Genomic DNA, 26,536 nt, shown 5'->3' with positions numbered 1-26,536 from the left:
AATTGCTCTCAAGCTATTCAAATCAGCTCGGTGCCCAGAGTGATCCAACTATGCACCGGGCCAGATGTAGCGGGTCTGAATCTCCTCTGTTTGGGCCCTGACCTCTCCTTTCGGAGCCTAGAGCGATCCAACTTCACACCCGGGCCAGTTGTACGGCCATCTGCAACACACCATTTCGGCTCATTCCCCAAGCTCGCCCCTTCACTGTTTTCTGGTGACAATTTAACACAATTTACCTCAGAAAAGGGATTCTTAGCAATGTTTTTCATCAGATTCCTTAACTTCTTGACTACTAGAAAGCCATCTTAACCGTTCTTAACTGGAAACCCAATATTCAAGTTCCTGTTTCTCCTCCATAATGATAGAAATTAGAAGAGGGCACCTAGTAGATGATGAAGGTCCTTCATGGTTGAGGCCTGCTTGTGGCACCGCCTTTTGAACATGTCCTCGATGGTGGGGATACTGCCAACTGTGATGTATCTGGATGAGATTACATCGCCCTGCAGCCTGTTAGAATCCTGTGCATTGAAGCTTCCATACCAGACACTGTTGCAACCAGCCAGAATGCTCTCCATGGTACATCTGTAAAAGTGTGCTAAGTTGGATGTGCCTCCATTTTCTGGGCTTAGCAGAAAGTGTAGACAGAGTTCATGGGGGTGGGGGGGTGGCTGCTTCTGTGACGTCCTGAGCTGAGTCTACAATCCTACGCAGTTCCTTGTGGTCACAGGCAGAGCAGTTGCCGCAGCAAGCCACCAAGCAGCCAGATGCTTTCTGTGGTGTATCCATAAACATTGGTGAGGGTCAAGGTCAAAAGACCAATGTGTGCATTGTACAGTCCACATAATTCAATGTCATTCAAGGAGCAGATAGCACAAAACATAATGAAATTGTGAAACTTTTGCATGATTTTCTAACAAAATTGCATAGCTGCAGGCCTGAAATCAGAGATGACAAGATAGAATTTTAATCAAGATAAGATTCATTAATCCAAATAACTCAAGGATGAAGGAGAAGTAATAATTAGATGAGGCAAAGAATTTCATGTGCCATGTCTGGGGTTAAGCTGCACACATGACAGGAGCACAAAAGGCATCCGACCAGATTTCACAACTCGCTTATTAGTTGAAAGCAATACTTGCCACTGCATTGACAAACAAAAGGCCTGATCAAGTAATCTTGAATCTCTTCAAAATTTTGGAACTCTCAAACCCACAATCTTAACTTTCAATGGGCTTCATCACTGTCCAAATTTCTCAGAGTCATAAAGTCCAAAAACATAGAAACAGGCCCCTTGGCCCATTAACTCTATGTTGGCCACCAAGCGTATATCTACTCCAAACCAAATTATTCTTGGCCAGCTCCACCTTCTGATTCTATCACTTCCCTGCATACAGGGGTCATTTACAGTGGATTATCAACCTGCATATCAGCCGGATGTGCGGGGAAAGCAGAACACCTGGTGGAAACCCATGCTGTCACAGGAAGAATCTGCTTAAACTACTCAGACGACATGAGAGGTCAGGATCAAACTGGGGTCAATGGAGATATGAGGCAGCAGCTCTCCCAGCAACACCAACGGCACTGGACAATTTCTACACTACTGAGTCATTTCAGGCCAGATGGATTGAAAAGGCAGCGTGCTGGAACTGGAGGCAAGGATTGGGCCAGTTCTGCTCGCTGCTCCACAACATTTACCACGCTCTTCGCTGCACCGAGGCTGGGGCCTGCTCTGAGGCCCGCTCTCAGCTTTGTGACTGCGAGCTCCACTGTGTGATGAACTCAGGCTGAGGCTGTGGGCCTGCTCCGGGCTTCATGTCTATGGACCCACTTTCACTCTGAACGCTGTCGCTTGCTTGTATTATTTGCACAGTATGTGTCTCTTTTTTCCCCTCTCTCTGCATGTTGGGTGTTTATAGATCTTTTTTAAATGGGCCTTTCAGGTTTCTTGTTCTGTGGCTGCCTGTACAGAGACTAATCTTAAGGTTCTACAATTTATACATAAATGCACTTTGAACAACTGAATTTTGATAGAATTTCAAAGCAGATTGAGAAGGATTCCAGACTTCACAGAGGCAAAATTTCTGCCAAATATTTGGAACATTATTAAATTCTGAAGCATACAACTTGTGATTTTCAATCAGGAATAGCTACTCCTCATTTCTGAGGGAGTGTTTCAGTAGAATTTTAATCTTAAGTAAAAGTCATCACAGGGTATTTTCATTGTGTTACAAGATGCGCAAGCACTTTATTTATATTTGGGGGGGAAAATTCCAAACATTGAATTATATGATGCTTTTTTCCATCAAACACAATGCCACCTACTTCTTTCTTATGCAGGTTACATCCCAGTTACGAAAGGGCTTCCGCTCCCATGAACAGCTTGCAAGTCGGAAATGCAGCCATAAGCGGAGTTTGTAATTATCAGACGATCCCTGCAGCTTGTGGAAGAAAGCAAATCCAGACCACCAGCCTCCCAAATAGCTGTCCTTATGTTAGCAAGTATGGACATAAATCAGGGAGCTGTTCATGCTCCCTTGTCCATAAATTAGGCGTTTGTAAGCTGGAGAGAGCTTGTATGTAATATATGCACATTCCCCAAATATTATTTATTCAATGTTACTTGAGTATCACAAACTTGCTCTCCATAACAAAACCATGACAATACCGATTAATCGCTTGTTCCAAACTTAACCCCAACTCAGATAACATTTTAAACCCCCTAAAACCTCAGATTTCTCTGAAGAAAAGACCATAAGGCATAGGGGCAGAATTAGGCCATTCGACCCATCGAGTCTGCTCCTCTATTCAATCATGGCTGATTTATTTTCCCCTCAGCCCCATTCTTTTGCCTTCTCCCTGTAACCTTTGACACCCTTACTAAGCAAGAACCTATCAACCTCCATTTTAAATACACATATTGACTTGGCCTCTACAACAGTCTGTAGCAATGTATTCCACAGATTTACCACCCTCTGGCTAAAGAAACTCCTCTTCATCTCTGTTCTAAAGAGAAGCCCTTCTACTCTGAGTCTTTGCCCTCTAGCCTACACTCCCACTATTGGAAATATCCTCTCCACATCCACTCTATCTAGTCCTTTCAATGTTTAAGCAACACACATAAAAATTGCTGGTGAACGCAGCAGGCCAGGCAGCATCTATAGGAAGGGGTACAGTCGACGTTTCGGGCCGAGACCCTTCGTCAGGACTTCCTCGTGTTTGCATCTTTCAATATTTGATAGGTTTCAATGAGATCCCCTCCCCTTTATTCATCTAATCTCCAGTAAGTACAGGCACACAGCCATTAAACACTCCTCAGACATTAACCTTTTCATTCCTGGGATTCTCATAAAACCTCCGCTAGACCCTCTCCAAGGTCCACTGAATTCATAAATAGACAGACTTCCATGTTTTTGGCCTCGCATATTTTCATGCCAATTCCAAACAGCAAGATCATTTCCTGCAGATTAAAATCTGAACTATCAAAAGGCAAGTGCACAATGTTAAAATCAAGGAACTCACTGTATGGAGATGTAGGCGATAACTTGGTGCTCCATATACAGAAACAAACAAGTGATATGGTCAGTTACATTCCCAACAGAAAAGATGATGAGAAACAAAAACAAGAATAAATCCTTCGAAACTGCTCCAACATTCAATAAGACCGTGGTTGATCCCCTACCTCAAGTCCACTGTTTCACTCAATCCCCACATTCTCTGATTCACTACGCTCCCAAAAACGTATTGGGTTGGGGAGGTGTGGAAAACAAAGAATTGGGCTATATTCCTGGCTAAACTCTGAGCTGCACCTACTTAATCTGTATTAGTAAGGGTGTTGAAAGCTACAGAGAGAACGGAGTTGATTGAAATAGCCATGATCAAATGGCAGAGCAGACTCGATGGGCCGAAAGGCCCAATTTTGCTCCTATGTCCAATGGTCTTACTGTTGAGGGCAGTAGTCCTAAAGTGTTAAATGTCCCATGCCATTTCACGATGCTAGTTCATCATTTTCCCCAATCTCACTGGCTCCTCTTTGAAAATTGTTCTTCCTCCCCCCACCCCACCTCCCACTGTCATATTCTTCCCAATGAGCCATAGGGATTTGTTTAATATTGTACCTTCTTCCAGATAACTGGAACACTGCAAAGCTGGCTACACCTTGTGCATTACCACCTCCTTATATTTGATGGTAATGGACTAGGTGGAGCCAACTTTGCAAGGAATGATGAACTGATAACCTAATCCCAAAGTGGTGGTTGGGAAGGGCACTGACCACCATCCCCTTGAAGCAATCCATGCAGTAAACCATATCATTAGAAAATTATGGGCACATGATCTTATTCTATGGCCTTATCTCTTCCAGGACCCCGTGCTCACCCCTGAAGACCACAGTCAAGAGCTAAAGAGCTGTCAGCTACTGGAATGCAAAGCAAAAAGCATGGCAAGTGTATATATTTTATCTGAAGAATACGTTCATTGAATTGAACAAATCAGTATTGCCCACTCACCCCAGAGGAGAAATGCAACTGAGTCAACGAGAGCTTTGGCAGCAGTTGTGGGCCACCGTCACTCTGCCAGCTTTGCTGTTCCCAGTCAAACTCAATTTTATTGTCATATACACAAGTAGATGCACATGTAGAATGGACAAGAATAATTCCACAACCTAGGAACTCACTTCCAAGGATTCTACAACTTATGGTCTCAGTATTGTTCATCACTTATTTAATATTTTTATTTCGGGTGGCGGGGTGGAGATATTTCTCTACCAAAGGAGGTGTAAGGCACTCCTTTCCTCTGCTGGCCCCTGCAGGTCACCCTTGGGCGAGGTGTAGCACCTGCTTAGCCACCCGCCCACCCGATCAGGGTCACGTGAAGCCATGGAAGCCGGTGCTGGATGGTCGTATGAGCAGCCGGTGCACCAGCGACCACCGACACCAGGCAGACAATCTCTGGACAGCATTGATAATGGCAGGGGTCACCCATCTTGTAAAGACACTGTCCAGAAGGCAGCAATAGCAAACCACTTCTGTTGAAAGCTTCTGCCAAGAAAACTCATGGTCATGAGAAGACCATGATTGCCCACGTCATATGACAGAACACATGATGATTATTTTTATTTATTTTTTCTTTTTGTATTTGCACAGTTCAAAGGTTCATTTATTATCAAAGCATATACTACAGGCTGGGGTAGTACAAAGGACCCTCCAGAAAATCCTGGCAATTCTGGACAATGTTTCCCACCCTCTGCGTGCCAGAACAGAGGAGCACTTTTAGTAATAGACTAAGACAACTGTGCTGCTCCAAAGAGTGATATTTGAGGTCATTCTTACCCTCGGCCAACAGGCTCTATAATGAGTCAACCTATAGCCGGGGAAGTGATGACCCCCTCCTGTTAAACTGTTATTAACCTCTGTTTACCACACTCTGCTATCGCGGACACCCTGTGCAATTGTGTGAATGTGCACTCATTACTGTATAATATCAGACATCCCACCTCTCCTGGAAGTTCCGGGAAATCTCCCGCATATTGATAGTGGCTCCCTGACACCCGCAAATTATACACAATATCCAGGGGAGAGAGGCAGAGAGAGAGATATGCAGCGAGAGAGTGACAGAGAGAGCATCCTGATTGGTCTCACTTTGTGCTAAGTAGACCTATCAGTTTTCCCTGTGGGCAGGCTTTACAGTTGATATCTCTCTCTCTCTCTCTGTCTCTCTCTCTCTCGCAGTGCCATGGCAGAGTTCCAAAAAAAGAAAACATAAAACGTAATTCACCCCAGACTAAAGTGTACCCCTGCCTAATAGGGGTCAAAAATAATGACAGTGTTGCTCGCTGCACTGTTTGCAACAGTGACTTTTCTATTGCCCACAGTGGGTTAAATGACTGTAAAAGACGTGTTGAGGTGAGTTTAACAGGTGTCATTTGTTCATTAGCATAGCTAACGTTATTTAAACTATCTGGATAGCTGCTAAGGAGCTACTCTACACAGGCAAGCTATTCAGGAAAATGTTTCCTGATTTAGAAATAGCAAAAAACTATGCCTGCTCATTAACCAAGGCAGCAGCTATTCTGAACATGGCACTGGAACCTGAATATTCAAAGGATCTGGACAAGTTCGTCCGGAAAGAAAAAAGGCCATACAGTATTTTGGTTAACGAAAGCAATGATATCATGTGCCAGTTGATGAAGCTGCTCTTGGTCTGCCAAATTCTAATTGTGATGTAGAAAGAGCATTCAGCATGGTGCGTCACATTAAGACAGAATTCAGTAGTCAGCTATCTCACAAAACACTTGTGAATCTGATGTCTTGCAAAATCAACAAATTCATTGACACAGACTGCTATGAGGTTGAGACTTCCGGCAAAATGTGTGCATAAGTTGTTGTGTTCTTTCATAATCAAATGTCCTGTATACATACACCATTGGAGGTCAAATGGGGGGGGGGGGGAGAAGATATGAGGTTGCAGGGGCGGGGATGGTGGTGCTTTTGCAGGATGGGATGTCTGTAATGTTACGGTAATTCTTGCACTACCATCTTATCAGTGTGAACTTGGAACTCCTGTAAATCTTTGATTTGTAAATCTTGTACATCTTATTTTTAAGGCAGCTTATTTTTTTAATTCTTTCTTACTTATCTCCTAATACGTGTATATCTATGTACCTGTAATGTTACCGTGACACCAATTTCCTTTGGGATCAGTAAAATATCTATCTATATTTTGATAATAAATTTATGTTGAACTTTGAAGACAACTGCTCAAAGGCTTGAGGTCATCTAACCCTTTGCCCAGCCAATCCTTTCTTGGCTGCAGCCAGAGAGAAGGCAGGCAGACAGATCATTGAAAGGAGCAGGAAATTCCTTCCAGCACCAAAAGTAAACACAACTATTCACTCCTGCTCATCCTGTGAAGCTCATTGTTCCGAGTTTCCTCCTTTACAGGCTGAATGCAAACACCGAATAAGATAATGCAAACAAGTGAATGGCCCAAGCTTCAACCCACACCTTCCACAAAACACACATCAAAGTAATTTCCCTCACTCTAAAGTAAGCACAGAAAAAGTGCCTCTTCATTCACACTGATGCCAGTTTGTTTTCTATTATGAGAGATAGAGTGCAGTAACAGGCTCTCCGGTCCAAAGAGCCACCCAATTACAACCACGTGACCAATTAACCTACTAACCTGCATACCCTTGCAATATAGGAGGAAATCCACATGGTCACAGAGCGAATGTACAAACGTCTTACAGCCAGCAGTGGAATTTAACCCGGGTCGGTGACACTTAATATCATGCTAACCACTATTACTGCCATGCCACTTCATAATCAGAATGACATTTATCATCAGCGACATATGTCACGATATTTGTTTTGTGGCTGCAATTCAGTGCAATACATTATAAAAAAAAATTCTCACCACAGATGGCATGTCATGCCCTTTACAATGGATGCTGCCTTGAAGGTAATCTTGCAGTCTGCAAAAGGGGAATTTTTGTTCTAAGGAGGTGCAATTTAGAATGACCTACTAAATGCACTTTTAATAGTCCAAGCAACACACATCAAAGTTGCTGGTGAACGCAGCAGGCCAGGCAGCATCTGTAGCAAGAGGTGCAGTCAACGTTTCAGGCCGAGACCCTTCGTCAGGAGACTGGGGCTGTCAGTCAGTCCTGACGAAGGGTCTCGGCCTGAAACGTCGGCTGCACCTCTTGCTACAGATGCTGCCTGGCCTGCTGCGTTCACCAGCAACTTTGATGTGTGTTGCTTGGATTTCCAGCATCTGCAGAATTCCTGTTGTTTGCGTTTAATAGTCCATATGTGTTTTACTCTGGAGCGTGACTCATCATCATGTGCAGAATTACCTGACTCCAGGGTGTGGCAGGGCGTCTTCAGAGGACAAAAATCCTTCACAAATGTTGGGTAAATTGAACCTTCTAGCATTAATCAACGTCACTCCTGAACGCTCCCAGCATCATATTGTAAATCATTTAATCATTCATCAGAAGAAAGGGGCAAGTCACTTTTCGGTCTTTATACTAACCTGTACTATACGTAGATTCAAATCACCCATGTATTCCTCAAGTCTAATCTACACTCATAAACTGTAGCAAATGGAATGAGTATCTCTCAACCCACAGTTGAAGTCTTCTTTATAGAGTTCCTCTAGTATTTCCAAACATCACCCAGTGGATGTTTGAAGAAGTGACCCTCTGTTGGTCGAGGTTGACCATGGATGTTGTGTCTGAGCTATCTACCTTGTTGGCACAGCACCGTCTGTGGCTGGTGAGACCAATGTGAGAGATGCCAGTCTCTATTGCAAAGGTTGTGTTTATAAGTGATCTCAGTCCTACTGGAGCCACAGCGTTCCTTTCTATGGGCCCATTTGTCTTCTGCTGCTTCAGGAACCTTTCCTTGCTTGTTTCAAGGTGTTATTTCAGTGTGCTTCTCCACCTGATGCGGATGGCTGCAAGTTCTTCCCTGGACTCAATGTTGGTGTTCAGCGCCTTCATGGTCGAGGAAGACACTGTGGAAGTTCAACCTCTACAACTTGTCAGAGTCACAATCACTCCTCCTGTCTAAGGACTAGGTTTCCAATGAAATCCAAGTGGTATCCAGTAACAATTAGCTAGTATTCAGAAGTCTGGATAATTGATATGGAGGCACAAATTCGAGACTATCAAGACAATTACAAAATTTACCTTCAAGTAATGGAATCTAGAATGAGCATCAGAGTCCAACACATTGATGCAATCATTAAGAAAGCCTGCCAGTGCCTCTACCTTATTAGAAGTCTGAGAAGATTTGGAATGTCAACAAAGACCCATGCAAATTTTGACAGATTTGCCATGGAGAGCGTTCTGTCTTGTTACATCACAGTCTGGTATGAAGCCAGCAATGAACAGGACCACAAGATGCCGTAGAGAGCTATAGACATAGCCAGTTCCATCACAGGGACAAGCCTTCCCACCAAAGACATCTTCATCAGGCAGTGCCTCAAGATGGTGGTATCCATCATTAAAGACTCTCATCATCTGAAACATGTTGCCACTATCACGGAGCTGGGCACAGGGGCCGGAAGACCCACGTTCAATGTTTTCGGAACAGCTTCTTCCACTCCACCATCCGTTTTCTGTCCCAGACCGTGATCCCACGAACACAACCTCGTTATTTGTCATTTGCACTATTTATTTTGTAACTTAGAATACTTTTATGTCTTACCCTGTACTGTTGCTGCAGAACAAAATTTCACAACCTGTATCAGCAATAATAATATGATTCTGAAACTAACTGCCAAGCTGAAATCTAAATTAATCCAATTCCCTGAATCTCTTCATGGAAGGATACCAGTCAACCTTATCCTGTCAGTGATTGAGAAACATGTAGTCACCTTCTAAAGAAAACCAAGGATCAATTAGGAGGTAAAAATGCTGGCCTATGCAGGATTGATTAGATGCCATGAACTGACCACAAATATTTCAGGTTCAATAGCAGGTCTGCACAAGGAAATTATAGGTTGAAACTCGACTTTGCCATTTTGGAGCTGGGCAGGGTAGGGAAGGAGAGGAGTGGGTGCTGAAAGAGGGAAAGTAGATCTTCCGGAAAAAATATAGCACTAAATCCTCATTGATAAAACAATGGCAGGTGAGCACGGTCATGTTCAACAATGATGCCAGCCACTAACAAAACAACACAATGACACTACTATGAGCACTGTCTACTTAAACACAGCACAGAGCTACTGCGTTGAAATATACTGAAACATACGCCAAAAAAAATTAAAGTGATGTTAAAAGTTTGTTCCGTGCGCAACGAAGTGGGGACTGATCTTTTAAAGATTCCAAAGGCTTTCTATAAACCAACATAATCATTTCAGTCTGGGTAATGTCTATTTAATTCTCATGGTTGGACTTAATGGAAACTAAGGAACTTATCTGCCAAGAATTATGCCCTAACCCTCTCTTGACCACACTGGCCTACAGAGCACATTAACATGTACATCAGAAGCTCAAATGTTTCTTCAAAGTGCAAAGTAAATTTATTATCAGAGCACGTATATGTTACTATATACTACCCTGAGATTAATTTTCTTGTGGGCATTTACAAAGTAGACACAAATAAGCACAAAAGGATCAATGAGAAACTACACACACACACAACCAATGTGCAAAAGACTACAAACTGTACAAACACAAAAAGAATACGCGTTGTGGAGACCTCGAAAGTGAGTCTTAATTGAATATTAAAGACTTTTAAATCCTCTATTTGATTAGACTGCTGGATAAGCTGAATGATGTTATATTCGTGTATGTCTGTGTAAAACAGTGCTGCAGAGTCTTGTTCACAGTTATTCTGCATTTCTTTGCCACTGGAGCTAGACCTCGCTGTAAGACCACACAGTGGATTGCAACAACCGTGGCAGATTCAGAAAATATCACCCGAAGACAACTTCTGCTTCTCGGAGCTGCAGGGATGTAAACCATCCTCAAGATTGAAGTTTATTTCTCACATGTACTTCAAACATGCAATAAGTGCATTATTTGCTTTAACAACCAACACACCTGACGGCGTGCTAGGAACAGCCCTCAAGTATTGCCATACCACCAACTTAGCATGCCCACAATGCTCGGTAGAATAACAGAGAACGCAACACAAGCAACAAAGTAACTACAGCAATACCAAGCCACATTCCTCCTCTTGCCCGCTCAGGACAGCAGCACGGACTCAAGCCTGCAAACACCAGGCCACAACCTCCCCAGTGGACTCAGAGATTCGTAGACTCAGTTCCAGTTAACGGGTCTCAACTTCTGATTCGACTCTTGGCCCTCAATTCTCGGCATCGATCCCTGGATACGCCAATCACTGAACACTAAGCCTCAAACTCTGGACTTGATGATAATGGGGACCCCGAAAACTAGGCCTAATGCTTGCAACTTGACTAAAGCTTTTGAACTCTCTCTCACCTTAAAACCAAGTCACATTTTACAAGTAACTGCTTGATTAACATATCAGAAGCTTTCTCAGATACAGTATGTTGCCTACAAAAACTGTTGTAGGTAGACCACTGCTTTCATCACACTCACAATCCCCAGAGCAGCGTATTCCTTCCTTGGTCTAATATGCTTTCCAGCTAGAGGCACAAATGTTGGCACTAACAACTGTTTGCCCTCTGTTGGGCCATGGTTCATGGCATACAGCATGGAGATAGTTGTGACATCATCCAGTACCTTTCGTTTTCAGTTGACTCTATTACAAGGGGTGTGGCATGCAAATGGTGAATGGATCTCCAAATACGTTGTAGTTGTCTCAGTCAATCACATTCCCACAGTGATGGCCCTTCTGCTTTAACCCCATACAAGCCCAATGTGGCTTGTTAGTTGTTGTATTTCACTGTTACGAATGTCATTCCCACAGGAGTTATCTTTTCTCCAACATAATTCCTTAGTTGGATATCTGCATGTTCAGGATCTTTGAAATACCATTCAAACTCATTTTGTGGAATGACTGAAACAATCAAGACAGTGTCCAATCCCGTATTTGCACTGGGGCTCCACAGGGGACTGTCTTGTCTCCCTTTCTCTTCACCATTTACACCTCGGATTTCAACTACTGCACAGAGTCTTGTCATCTTCAGAAGTTTTCGGATCACTCTGCCATAGTTGGATGCATCAGCAAGGGAGATGAGGTTGAGTAACAGGGCTATGGTAGGAAACTTTGTCACATGGCGTGAGCAGAATTATCTGCAGCTTAATGTGAAAAAGACTAAGGAGCTGGTGGTAAACCTGAGGACAGCTAAGGTACCGGTGACCCCTGTTTCCATCCAGGGGATCAGTGTGGACATGGTGGAGGATTACAAATACCTGGGGATACGAATTGACAATAAACTGGACTGGTCAAAGAACACTGAGGCTGTCTACAAGAAGGGTCAGAGCCATCTCTATTTCCTGAGGAGACTGAGGTCCTTTAACATCTGCCGGACGATGCTGAGGATGTTCTACGAGTCTGTGGTGGCTAGTGCTATCATGTTTGCTGTTGTGTGCTGGGGCAGCAGACACCAACAGAATCAACAAACTCATTCGTAAGGCCAGGGATGTTGTGGGAATGGAACTGGACACTCTCCCAGTGGTGTCTGAAAAGAGGATGCTGTCTAAGTTGCATGCCATCTTGGTCAATGTCTCCCATCCACTACATAATGTACTGGGTGGGCACAGGAGTACATTCAGCCAGAGACTCATTCCACCAAGATGCAGCACACAGCATCACAGGAAGTCATTCCTGCCTGTGGCTATCAAACTTTACAACTACTCCCTTGGAGGGTCAGACACCCTGAGCCAATAGGCTGGTCCTGGACTTATTTCATAATTTACTGGCATAATTTACATATTACTATTTAACTATTTATTACTACTTTTCTATTACTATTCTATTACTATTTATTATTTCCATGACTATTACTATTTACTAATAGTAGTATTACTATTTCTATTACTATTTATTATTTATGGTGCAACTATAATGAAAACCAATTTCCCCCGGGATCAATAAAGTATGACTACTACTACTACTACTACTACTAATTAATTTGCCATTCATTTCTGGTATTAACCATGTTGTTTATCTATTGTTAGTTTTCACATTTTAAATTTCAAGGCTACACAGTCCCGTGTCACTCTCATTATTAGATTTTCTGTCAACAGCATGCAGATTAGTGCTCTTTTGAAACTGCAACTTTTTATCTTCCCTGTGCAGTCCATTTATTTTTGTCTGCCTGAAATGCTCTTTGTATATGTCCTACCTTTTTCTCCCCCACATCCCGCAGGTTTCACCTTTAAATCTGCATTGGTCTGGTGTATGTGAGCCCCTGCCACATGGTAACATGATTTGTTTAGATAGGCTGGTTTCTGTTTAGATGTTGCAATTTTGTTCACACTCACTTTCATTATTGACTGCAGCTCAGTTGCATCTCTCTCTATGATTTCCATTGATTCAGCAATTTAAACAGCTCTTCAAGTTGTGCTCCAGTTTGGAGCTGTTTTTGAAAGTTTTCTTATAAGATTGCACAAAACTAACCTCTCAGTGTATCATAAAGCCCATTGTTAAACTGACAATGCTCAGAATCTCATTAATTCAGCCATGTACACTGAAATGGACTCTCCTTCCTTTTGATTCTGCTTATAAAACCTAAAGCATTCTACAATCAACAATGGTTTCAGTTCTAAATGTTCCTGCATTACTTTTACGATATCAGCAGAGCTCATTTTGGCTGGTTTGGTTGGAGCAGTCAAACTCATAAGCAAACTTCTAAGTTCGTACATGTTTCCAATTGGCTATTCCATTTGCTTTTAAATATTGCTCAATTAGCTCAGTATACATGAACCAGTTATCTGTTGTGTAATCAAACGTGCCAATCTTTCCAATGTAGCCAATCATTTCAGCTTTTATTTTTTCAAAAAAAAAACGATCACCTGGTACTGTTGTTTAGAAACCAGTGAATTCTTCCATTTTCTGCCTCATTTTTACTCGATCGTCATTCTTTTTGCAAAGAAATTGTGCTGCTCTGAAGGGAAAAAAATGGTGCTTGATTTTTTAGTCAACCATTTCTTGCTGTGCTTTTTTTTAAAAATGATAATGTCTGACTGCGCTTTTTTAAAAAAACAACTCAAATGTCATGCTGCACTTCAACAGATAGGTAGTCATCTTGGGCTCGTTTTAAAAATACCTCATCACCTGTATCAAAAACAAGAGAAAATCTGGAAATCCAAGAGAGATGCTGCAAATCCAAGTAACACACACAAAATGCTGGAGGAACTCAGCAGGCCAGGCAGCAACTACGGAAAAGTACAGTCAATCATCCAGCCGAGACCCTTCATCAGGACTGGTTTAAAAAAAAAGATCTTCACAGTCATCTCAAATCCCACACAACAAATATTTGCATGAAAAGTCGAAGTTGAGGCTTCCTTTGGCCGACCAGGGATACTGCACTCAAAACAGGATACAAGACATATTTGAACAGCTGGCAAACTACAAGGATGTCAAAAAAAAACATTTATTTTAGCAGGTACAGAGAGATAAGGTGGTAATCTGAACCAGCTGAGCCACTTACATCTCCCAACATTCTGCTTCAAATACCATAATTCAAGTCGAATTTTGCCAGTTTTAGGAAGGAATGTGTCAAACTCACAATGGTAGCCCTTAATCTTCTTTACCTGCAGGCAGGAAACCTGCATGAATCCTATTTGTCTGTGATCTGCCAACACTACTGCCCAAGGCAATGGAATAATTCCTTGATCTCAGCGTACATAATCAGGTGAATACCAACTGAAGTTTGACATGCTTGTAAATTGATAGTTTAGAGAAAACCATAACTTCATCCCAAGCCAACAGATGTGGATTATTTTAGTTATACAGTCCAATAAAAACTTTAGATCAGATTAGTTTATTACCAAATCTACCGGAGCGTAACAAAATTAATTACTCACATGAAGCTCCAAGAAAGCAGTTTAAGTGGCAATAATAAATATAACAATACATACAGTGGTGAGTGCAAAACAGCAAAATAGTGCAAAGATGCTATTGCAAATCTTAAGTATCACAAAACAAAATGTTAATGTGACAATAGTTTTCTTGCAGGCATTCACAGTAGAACAAAGAAATACAATAGAATCAATGAAAAACTACACACAAAGACTAACAAATAACCAATGTGCAAAAGACCAACTGTGCAAGTACAAAAAAGCAAATAATATTATTAATAATAACTATTTTCTAAAGATATAAGCATGAGCGTTAGACTATGTTAGTGCAGAATATTAAAAGAAAGGTGCAATAGAGCTTGTAGAATATTAAAAAATAACAGGATACAATACAACCGATGAATGAATCGGAAACATGTAAGTATCCGAGATATCAACAAGCAAAAAAAGAGATTAGATTAGATTATGAGAACACTCAGTCCTCTTTTATTGTCATTTAGAAATGCATACATGCATTAAGAAATGATGCAATGTTTCTCCGGAGTGATATCACAGAAAAAAGGACAAACCAAACTTTAGGTCTTAGATCTTAGTGCAATAAAGGAAAAACGTCCAACAGAATTTAATTCAAGGTTTAAGAAAATCTACCAAGCAGAGTTTAATAGTAAAAATATAACAGGTAATAAACAGTTTTGCTATATGCATATTAACATATTATTTTGGCATAACAACTTGGTCTGAAACCGATCTGGAAAATTTACAAAGAAAAATAAGAACTGAAATGACAAATTTTAGAGAACACTATGTACACTCAAATATACTTAAGATTAACGCTACCTAGGTTAGAAAGAGGAAGAGGAATAACAGACATAAAACATTTAGTCAGATAAAACTTTTAAGGATACATTTTCACCAGCAAAAACAGAATTCAGTACGCCACATGAGCATAAGCAAATCTTCTAAGTACACACCACTAAACTTAAATGAAAGCACAACCCAGAAAAATAAAGAAATTATCACTATTAAAGTAAAAGTTAACCAGTGGAACAGCATGAACCTCCATGGAAGACGTCTCCACGATCTGAGCAGACTGGATGTCGACAAGGAAGCATCAAACACCTAGCTCAGAGTTAGAGACCTCCTTCCAGAAACATACAGAAATCAGTAAGTGAAAAACACTAGAAATATGCTGAATTAAAAGAGCATTTTGAAAGACTCTGGAACATGAACAGGTTATACCTTGACCCAATACTAATATCTACAACTGGTATCACCCCAAAGTCACGACACAATAGCATTAAACAATCAGGACTACACAGCTATTTATGTAACTCTCCAGAAAGCCACAATACTAAACATCACAAGAGTAGAATTTATTTTTTGGGTGTAAGGAGAAGTTTACATGAGAAGCAACCAGATCCGAGAAAACAAATATTGCAGCTGCTGGAAACACGTAGCAAAAACTGAGAGTGCAAGAAACAATCATCAGGTCAAACAGCATTCACAGAGAAAGAAAGAGGATTAATGTTGTGGGCTGATGATCTTTCATAGGCACCTGATGTTCAGTTCCTAATGTAAGGGTGTCAAATGTTACAGAAAAAAGGGGCAGGAGAATGGGGTTGGAAGGGATAATAAATCACCCATGAAAATATAGCACAGCAAACTTGACGGCCAAATGGCCTAATTCTGCTGTTATATCTTAATGACCTATGGCCTTTTCAGAGAGGGTGATGGGTATATGGAATGAGCTGCCAGAGGAAGTGGTTAAGATTAGTACAAGAAATGCTTTAATAGGTATATAGAGGGTGGGGTTTAGAGGGATGTGGGACTAACTGTAGAGGCACACTAGTTAGCATGGACTTATTGGGCCAAAGGGTCTGTATCTGCACAGTGTTGCTCTCTGGCACCACAAAAATGCTAACTCGGTTTCTCTCACCACAGATCCTGCCTGACCTGTTTTGTATTTTCAGAATTGTTGCTTTAAAAAATGAAAAAAGAAAATCCTGAATAAGAGTTTTGGCGCGAAACATCAACCATCTATTCGTTCCCATGCATGCTGCCAGACCTACTGAGTTCCTCCAGTACAGAGTGAGAGTCTGTGAGTCTGTGAGAGTGTGACTGTGTATTTGATGTTGATTTGGATCTCCAGCATCTGCAGATTTTCTCATGTTTATAAAGAAAATCTTGATGGTTTCCAAAACCCACAAAAGGTAAAGAACAAGGCAGAAATCTTGTCCTGGGGCGTTGTTGCATTATTAAACTGCTGGGTTAAACACTACCATAATTCACATTCACAGCAGACTCCTCCAGATCATTGTTAGCTTTGAAAAGTAAAGCAGTATTAAAGGGGAAGTACATTATACATTGCATTCAGCAAACGTGTTCGCTGAATCATGCAACTATTGCATTTGTTCACGCCTCACCATGGGCCAGGGTAATAATTAAAAATGACCACATATTCACCGGGGGTGGGGGGGGGGGGGAGATTTCTGAAACCCCTTCAGGACTAGGTTAGGCTTTACATTTCACATTAATGACCTTATGGTTTTGAAAAAATCCAGCTTTACAACTCAAAGGCAGTTGTGGAAACATGCCTTGAGGGTACATAAAAAAGCCCCGTATTTATGTGAAAAGCAGAGCAACTAGAAAGGTTTTCCCAACAGGGCTCTTGCAAAAGCAGAGTTGTCAACAGCTCTCCATCAAAACACTGGGAAAAAAAAACTTACTGCTCGAACAGAGGCCAAATGAAGACTTAAGCGATCTAAATGCAAATGACTTCAAACAGGGCAAGGAGCCAAGCTAGAGCTGTCACAGCAACCAACTGCTATTTCCAAACTATGCCAGATTATGTCAATGCATCTAGTTAATTGGTCTCTTGACTCACTTCAGGATTTTCTGAAGTGAACCATGAATGTGTACTTTCGAGAGAATTACACTTATCATCAGGGAATCTGGCACGATTCCATTATTCCTCAAATTTTTACAGGAATCCGCCATTAACAGTTGCTTCCTTAGTTTCCTCGCAGATTAATCCACTCTGCTTTTCAATAGATCTCAGAAACTAAAAGGCATGCTCTATAGTTTTGTAAATGTCTCGGGGATGTTGGGGCAGTGGAAAAAGGAGCCAATTAAAGTTTTCAATTGCTCATTTTGTTCAAACCTCAGAATGACTGACAGATTTTAAGCAGTGTTCACTTACCCTGTAGAACAAGTCCCACTTCCAATAAATCAGCTGTGCCTTACATAAGAATGCTTTCTGATTTATTATAAATGTTATTGCTTTCCGAATGTCCTCTGGTTCAAGCAAGACACTTGTGGCATTTTCTCCCAGCAGTACTGCCCTCCTGACCATTCCAATGGTTTAATGAGACAGGTTTCAGCATCTTGCTTTCACTAAGTAATACAGGGGTTTAGGCAAGAATTTTTGCCGTCAGTTCTCCAAACAATTACGCAGCTAAGGTAAAGGTCACGCTGTATTGCTGCAACTTAGTGCATTAGCAATGACATTTCCACATTCTCCACCAACAGACTCACAGTTTAGTGTCAAATTAAGGGTTACAGAAGCTGTTCTATTCTGACTAACTTAATGGTTAGCAGAGCAGTAATTTCATTCTGAATTGGACAGCCTGTCACAAATAAAAGGCCTCAGCTTGGAATGGCTTTGTGAAAGCTTACTGTCCACAAGTCCTGTTGTATTGAGTTTAGAAGATAGCAGGAGAACAGCAGGATCACTGCCTCAAGATTCAGGGGAGAAGATTTAGGACAGAGAGGAAGAGAAACGTTTTTCCCCAGAGAGTGGTGAACCTGTAGAATTCTCTGCCCAGGGAAGCAGTTGAGGCTTCTTCGCTAAATATATTCAAGATACAGTTAGATAGATTTTTACATAGTAGGGGAATTAAGGGTTATGGGCAGGTAGATGGAGCTGTGTTTACGGACATATCAGCCATGACCTTATTGAATGGCAGGGCAGGCTCGATGGGCCAAATGGCCTACTCCTGCTCCTATTTCTGATGTTCTTATGGAACATAACTGGGCCATGTGCGATCCATGGTCAATGGAAGAAATGCTTCTTTCCCAAATACCCAACACAGAGCAAAAAATTATGTATAGGTACATAAATAAGCAATAGTAGCAATAAAAAGAGTGATATTTAAAGAAACATTTTTTCTTAAGGAGTTTGTTCAGTTTGTACCATGTTGGATGAAGTGGACAAACATGGTCTTTCCATGACCATAATAGTAAATGGTAAATTTTTCTACAGAAGTTGTTTGCCATTGCCTTTGTCTGGGCAGTGTCCTTACAGGATGGGTGACCCCAGCCATTATCAATACTCTTCAGAGATGCCTGGTGTGAGTGGTTGCATAACCGGAACTTGCGATATGCACTAGCTGCTCATACGACCATCCACCACCTGCTCCACAGCTTCACGTGACCCTGATCAGGGGGCTAAGCAGGTGCTACACCTTGCCCAAAAATGACTTGCAGGCTAGTGGAGGGAAGGAGCACCTTACAGCTCCTTTGGTAGAGACACATCTCCACCCTGCCACCTTTCTAAGCAACAGGGAAATCTTATTTTGCCCAAGTGAGGCTTTCTCCATGACTTCACCCAGTACTCTCAAATTACTGAAAACTTTGAAGCTTTTAAGCATCCCTTCCATTCTCAGGTGCCAAACTCCTTACACCCTCACGCTTGGGAAGGCTTAAATCCTGCACCCAGCTTCTCTGCACCGTCCCCTCCAAAAGCATTGTATGCACATTGAAGTGTTGCTCCAGCAGTTTTGATTAGCTGGGTTGAGAATACATAACGAACCCCAAAATACAATGCTGAAGATTTTTCAGAGCCCACACTCAACAGCTAGGACACCTGTTGACCGCCTTCTGTCCATCCCTGGATAACTAGTCACTTCCTCTGCATGAAACGAAAAACCCACTTATTCAAAAATTCACAGCAAGACACTGCAAAGCCGACATAACAATCATAACATTCATCTGTGGGCCAACATCTGGGATCATATTCCCACAACTGACCACCTACGTCCATCAGAGTGCTGCTCCCCTGTCACAGCTTCCAGTTGTGTGGGGCTGTAAAATGAAGGTATAGATGACAAGGCTGTAAAACCGTACTCACTTGGCGCTATTTAATCATACCTGGCTTATACTTCAGAACCTTTAGTTATTCCAGCTGGCGAGAATAGGAAACCATAAATAGCCAAGGTCAGCCAGTTAAAGTCCCTACTGAGGAAGCTGCTGACAGGTACTGACTCTTGCGAATTCTTGTGCAGATACATTACACGTCTTTCCCCAAAAACTTGCTGCAACAGTGCAAAATAAGTTAGAAAACTTTCCCACAGATTAAAATAACTCCAAAGTAAACAATGCCTTTATACATATAGTTACAAAGTTCTTTATTTGGATGGATAAACTGGAAAATGCAACAGTACAGTTTGGGTCCTTAAATAAACACGGGAAACTCTGGAGATTACAGCACAGTGTTTCCCTGCAGCTGGTGACACAGGCAGGGACAAGAATTGGCCCATCAGACCCTTAAGTCTGGACCGCATACAATGTCATGGCTACTCTCTCAGTGGCATTTTCCTTTCCCACCCACAGTTAAGAGCATAAGACATAGGGGCAGAATTAGGCCATTTGGCCTGCTCCACCATTCCATCACGGCTGACTTATTATCCTTCTAAACCCCACTCTCCTGCCTGCTCCATGTAACCTTTGACACCCTATTTGATCACTGAACTGCCCTTGCTGAATCAGCCTTTTGAGGGAGTGTATTCTCTTTCAAACTGCCCTACCATTTTCAATGATACAGTAGTGCTAGAAAGTTTGTGAACCTTGTAGAATTCTCTTTATTATTGCATAAATATGACCTAAAGTGTGATCAGATCTTCACGCAAGTCCTGAAACTAGATAGAGAACCCAATTAAATAAACAACACAAAAAACATACTTGCTCATTTAATTATTGAGAAAAATGATTCAATATTATATATATTTGTTGGAAAAAGTATGTGAACCTTTGCTTTCAGTAACTGCAATAACTTCAACTAAACGTTTCCAGTAACTGTTGATCAGTCCTACACATTGGCTTGGAGAAATTTTTGGCCATTCCTTATTACAAAACTGCTTCATCTCTGGGATGTGGGTGGGCTTCCTTGCTTCAGGTCCTTCCACAACATTTCTATAGTATGACGGTTAGGACATTGACTCAGCTATTCCAAAATGCTAATTTTCTTCTTTTAAAATCATTCTGTTGTTGATTTACTCTCGTCTTTCAGATCATTGTCTTGTTGCATTATCCAACTTCTATCAAGCTTCAGGTGACGGACTGCTACCCTGACCTTCTCCTGTAAAATGCCTTAATACAATTTTGAATCCATTGTTCCCTCACTGATTGCAAGCTCTCCAGGCCCTGAGGCAGCAAAGCAGCCCCAAACTATGATGCTTCTTCCACCATGCTTCACAATTGCGATGAGGTTTTGATGTTGGTGTGCAGTACCCTTTTTCTGCCAAACATAACAATGCATATTTCTACCAAAAAGTTCAACTTTTACCTCATCTGTCCACAGAACATTATCCCACAAGCATTGCAGACCAGTGGTCATTTGCAAACTTGAGACGTGCAGCAATGTTTTGTTTGGAGAGCAGTGGTTTCCTCCATGGTGTCCTTCCATAAGCATCATTCTGGCTCTGTTTTTCTTATAGCAGACACATGAACAGAAACTTTAGAAAGTTTTAGAGATTTCTGCAGGTCTTTTGCTGTTACCCTTGAGTTCTTTTTTCACCTCCTTCAGCATTGCACTTGGTGCTCTTGTGAGTGACCTTTGCTCGGGAGAGTAGCAAAAGTACTGAGTTTCCTCATTTGTAGACAATTTCTCTTACTGAGGACTAATGAACACTCAGGTCTTTAGAAATGCTTTTGTAGCCTTATCCTGATTCATGCATCCCCACAATTCTTTTCCCAAAACCCTCTGAAAGTTGTTTTGATTGAGTCATGGTGCACAGAAACAGATTTTTCTTAAGAGCAGGCTCCATCAGTAACCTGACTTTGTGTGTCTTTAAAAAAAAAACGGGCAGGGCACCTCTACAACCTACACTTTCAATATCATCTCACTGACTGGAACACCTGACTCCAAAGAGTTTTTATAAAGGCATTACCCCAGAGGTTCATATGCTTTTCCAACAAATACATGTCATATGGGATCATTTTTCTCAATAAATAAATGAACAAGAATAATGTTTTGCGTTATTTAATTGGATTCTCTTTATCTAGTTTTAGGGCTTGTTACAGATATGATAACATTTTAGGTCATTTATGCAGTAATAGAGAAAATTCTACAGGGTTCACTGCTGTATATGTACCTTTACCAGCTCCTGCATCTATTTTAAGCTGTGTCCATAACAGTACATGGTAATACAAGAGACTGCAGAATCTGGAACCTGGAGCAAAGAACAAACTGCTGGAGAAACTTAACAAGTCAGGCAGCATCTGTGAAGACGTGGGTTGGGGAAGAATTGGCTTCCCAGAAAATTGGAAAATACAATAGTCACACCATCGCATTGTACATTACGAAGGTAGAATGTGAGCTAATGACTAACACTGATTCCTGGAGAATTAATGCCTTTAAAAAATCACCAGCACAATGACTTACAGCAGGAGATGCAATGATCTGGCCAAGGGGGACCAATATCAGACTTCTAAGTTGGCTGAATCTTTCAACTGGTATAGCAGGCTGAGAAAGTGATAAAATCCTGTAGCCCAAGTCTCATTAATAGAGGAATTCAGCATGTACCTTCATAAAACACTGGTCTAGTCTCAATAAGATCACGCCCAATTCTGGTCACATTTTTTGAAGAATGCAAAGGCAATTAAAGATTGTAACTAACCATTATTTATTTATTATTTTTTCTCTCTCCGTTCCTCTCGCAATAACTCCTTGTCTGCTCTCCATCCTCCCCTCCCCCGTTCTTTCTCCCTAGGCCTCCTATCCCATGATCCTCTCCCTTCTCCAGCCTTGTATCCCTTTTGCCAATCACCTTTCCAGCTCTTAGCTCCATCCCTCCCCCTCCTATCATTTTGGATCTCCCCCTCCCACTGTCAAATCTCCTATCTCTTCTTTCAGTTAGTCCTGACGAAGGGTCTCTGCCTGAAACATCAACTATGCTTCTTCCTATAGATGCTGTCTGGCCTACTACGTTCCACCAGAATTGTGTGTGTTGCTTGGAACTAACCATGATCTTTTCTCGCAGGAAGTAACCAAAGTTAGTTTAAGGAAAAGCTAACCAAAATAATTATATAAAATGATGGGGGTGAGGGTGGTGTTAGGGAGGGATCAGTTCCTGCTGGTAGAAGGTGTGTCAAGGATCGGCAGTCAAAAGTGATGAATCTGGAGATGATATTGCCCAAAAGGTCACTTGGAATTCAAGAATGAGTTACAGATCTTATGGTTACAGCTGTTTTATTAGATGTTCAAAACAAATAACAGTAAGCAAAAACAGGTAACTAACTTTAACAAGGAACCTGCCTCAGATATCATATTGAAAACTGATTCAGGCTAAGCAAACAAGGGGGTCTTCTCTGATAAGAACAGTAACACACACAAAATGCAGTCTGTCCTGCTGTAGGGTCTCGACCCGAAACATCGCCTGTACTCTTTTCCATAGATGCTGCCTGGCCTGCTGAGTTTCTCCAGCATTTTGTGTGCATTACTCTAATTTCCAGCACCTGCCTAGTTTGTCATTTGTGAGACACTGCAGGCTGCAAGTTTTGGTGTACATGTGAAAAATAAATCTGAATCCGAATGTTGTAACACCTGGGAATTCATTGGTCAATATTGCTGAGACTAGTTTTTTTTTAATTCAAATTTACACGTAATGGCCACATTATTAGATACACCTGTACCTTCTAATAAAGTGCCCAATTGAATGAATTTAAGCCCCTCTGGTGTGCTGAGATTTGAACCGTTTCCAGAACAGTTCACCCAGACCACTGAAGCATTCATCAACCAATTAAACTGTAATATGACCTCAGGTTTCTTTGGTAATTAGACAATTCACCAGATCCAAAAATACCTGAAATGTTCCCAAGAAACATCCAGAATTTGGTACAAACCCAGAAAGTGCTTTTTTTAAAAAACACACTCCAGTAGGTCGGCCAGCACCCGTGGACAAAGAAACAGTCGATGTTTCAGGCTTGTGACTTTTCATCAGAATCTCGGCTGATGAAAGGATACACACCCAAGACACTGAACATTTCTATTTCCCATGATCAGGGCTTCCCACGCTGGGGACCACAGACCCCATGGTTGGGAACCCCTGCCCCAGATGCTGCTTGACCAACTGATGTTTTCTCTCAGATTTCTGGCATCTCCAGTAATTTTTAATTTTCAGCATTTTATACAAGCCAGATTTTTGTTAAGTTTGCAAAAGCACCTTGGTGCTTTTGGGTTTGCCCAGCTACAAACAAACCCGAGACCAGGTAAAAACTAACTTTGTTTGTCATACGTATATTAAAACATACAGTAAAATATGGTGGTTGTACTAAGGATGTGCTGGGGGTAGCCCGCAAATGTTTCCATTTTTCCAATGTCAACAGAGCACACCTACAACTTACTAAACTAACTCTAGTTAGAAACTGCAGAACCTGGAGAAAATTCACGCAGGCATGAGAACATCCGGACTCCTTACTGTCAGCAGCAGGAATTGAACCCTAAGCTTACAGCTGGCACTGTAATGTGTCACACTAACCTCTAACCACTGGCATAGGTGTGTCTGTGGATGTACATTTAGTACAAATGAATGCAGCACATTTTTACCCCAGCACCTTTCAAACCAATAATAGGTTTCACATTTTGTCAAAGAAGAATGATAGTTAAACGTTTACACAGTCTGCTGTACTAGTGAGAGAGATTTTTTTTTGATTTGCTTCCTACTAGCAGAATTCAAGATTCAAGTTTGTGTAATGTCATTTCTGGTACACAAGATTAAAGAAAAACAAAATAATTGTCACTCTAGATGCAATGCAGCATATAAAATAACATCCCAAGATTAATAACATAATAATTAAACAGAGCACAATAAATATAAATGCATAAATGTTACAATGAAAATGAAGATTTAGAGGATGCAATAATCGAAAGCATTGCATGAAGAAAGTCCATTATCTGTAATAGGTGTTTGTGCTGATTTTGTTCACTTACAGTCAATCAAAACAATACAGCAGTGTCCACTGGACCAATTCCTCTGGTCAGAACTATTAAGAACTAATACAGTTTTATAGTACAGTAGTAGCATTGGTAATGTTCAAATTTGTTCTGTATTTCATTTAAATACGTAACTTCTTACACAGTTAAATAGTAGTTTGTCTTTTTTTTATATAAACATACCTTTTTAACTACTTCCATAAAATCAGCTAATTTGGGTAGCCACTTAATTGGGCCAAAACATACTGGCCCAATTAACTGAAATTCACTGTGCATAAAATAGCTTATATACATTGTGGATCAAAATGGTTGTTGTGACGCATCTGGTGTGGTAGTGTGGGGGGGGGGGGAGGGAGGAGTACTTGTTGCTCTCGCTTTCGGCGTCCACCACTGGCTAGCAGTCTTGCAAAAGGGACAGCTGAATGCACAAGTCTCTCCCTGCCAGTACATAGCTTCTCCATCAGCAAGCCTCATGTATTGAATTGAATTGACTTTATTACTTACATCCTTCATATACACGAGTAAAAATCTGTTATATCTGTCTAAATGTGCAATTTATAAATAGTATGTACAACAGGACAGTCAATATAACATAGAAATACAGTTGTGTCAGCATGAATTAATCAGTCTGATGGCCTGGTGGAAGATGACGTCCCGGAGCCTGTTGGCCCTGACTTATATGCTGTGGTACCGTTTCCTGGATGGTAGCAGCCGGAATAGTTTGTGGCTGGGATGACTCAGGTCCCCAATGATCCTTCGTGCTCTTTTTAAACACTTATCTTTGCAAATGTCCTGAATAGTGGAAAGTTCACATCTACACATGTACTGTGCTGTCCGCACCACTCTCTGCAGAGCCCTGCGATTGAAGAAGTAGTTCCCATACCAGGCAGTGATGCAGCCAGAAAGGATGCTCTCAATTGTGTCCCTATAGAAAGTTCTTAGAATTTGGGGGCCCACACCAAACTTCTTCAACCCTCTGAGGTGAAAGAGGCACTGTTGTGTATGTTTTGAAGCAGGAGGACACTCTACATTGGGAGAGATTAAAAATGTCTGTAAACACCTGCCAGTTGTGCCGCACACATCCTGAGTACCCACCCTGAGATGCCGTCCTGTCCTGCAGCTTTACGACTGTCCACTTGTTGGAAACACCTGTGCACTTCAGCCTCAGAGATGACTAAGCTGCAGGTCACATCAGTGGTAGGTCTCCTCAGCGACTCATGGAATCGAGTGTAAAAAAGGTTTAGCTGATCTAGGAAAGAGGCAGCGATGCTAGAAACTTCGCTGCGTTTAGCTTTGAAGTCTGTGATGGTATGCAGCTGTGTGTGTAGTGCCTCCTCACTGGCGACACACAGATACTGAAGCAACACACAGCAAAGTTGCTGGTGAACGCAGCAGGCCAGGCAGCATCTCTAGGAAGAAGTACAGTCGACGTTTCAGGCCGAGACCCTTCGTCAGGACTAGACGAAGTCCTGACGAAGGGTCTCAGCCTGAAATGTCGACTGTACCTCTTCCTAGAGATGCTGCCTGGCCTGCTGCGTTCACCAGCAACTTTGATGTGTGTTGCTTGAATTTCCAGCATCTGCAGAATTCCTGTTGTTTGCGTTTTTAAAACACAGAAACTGAACTCCTTTCAGACTTAGGCTAAACTACAGAGGACGGGGAGAAAATCTGGCCCCTGCACACGTAGCACACAGGCCCACCGGTGTGTGGACACGCCCTGGTGCTCATGAACCAGATCCCCAGCTATGGGTAAATAGACCCACTGCCTTGTGAGCAGCCTCAGGGGAAACAAAGGCTACAGGAATAAACCCAGACAGAAAAATCTAGAGTCACTGAACATCCTTCCGGCAGCTCCTGCAGCC

At 41.7% G+C, this 26,536-nt stretch overlaps 1 protein-coding gene across 3 annotated transcripts in view; it reads right to left on the bottom strand.

Annotated features, from left to right (window-relative positions):
• lama5 (laminin, alpha 5) overlaps positions 1-26,536 on the bottom strand; it is a 374,262-nt gene that overhangs the window by 314,251 nt on the left and 33,475 nt on the right. The window contains exon 1 of one of the 3 annotated variants that reach the window (XM_072242358.1): positions 17,664-17,831. The exons of the other annotated variants lie outside the window; for them this stretch is intronic. Coding sequence (XP_072098459.1) covers positions 17,664-17,816 — 153 coding nt within the window. The 5' untranslated portion in view covers positions 17,817-17,831. Of the gene's footprint in view, positions 1-17,663; positions 17,832-26,536 lie in introns of those variants that run through there. 3 annotated transcript variants of the gene reach the window in all.

The sequence above is a fragment of the Mobula birostris genome, chromosome 2 (assembly GCF_030028105.1).
Source record: "Mobula birostris isolate sMobBir1 chromosome 2, sMobBir1.hap1, whole genome shotgun sequence".
NCBI classification, from domain to species: Eukaryota; Metazoa; Chordata; class Chondrichthyes; order Myliobatiformes; family Myliobatidae; genus Mobula; species Mobula birostris.
Note: the sequence above shows the minus strand (reverse complement) of the source record. Positions and strands in the feature narration are given on the sequence as shown.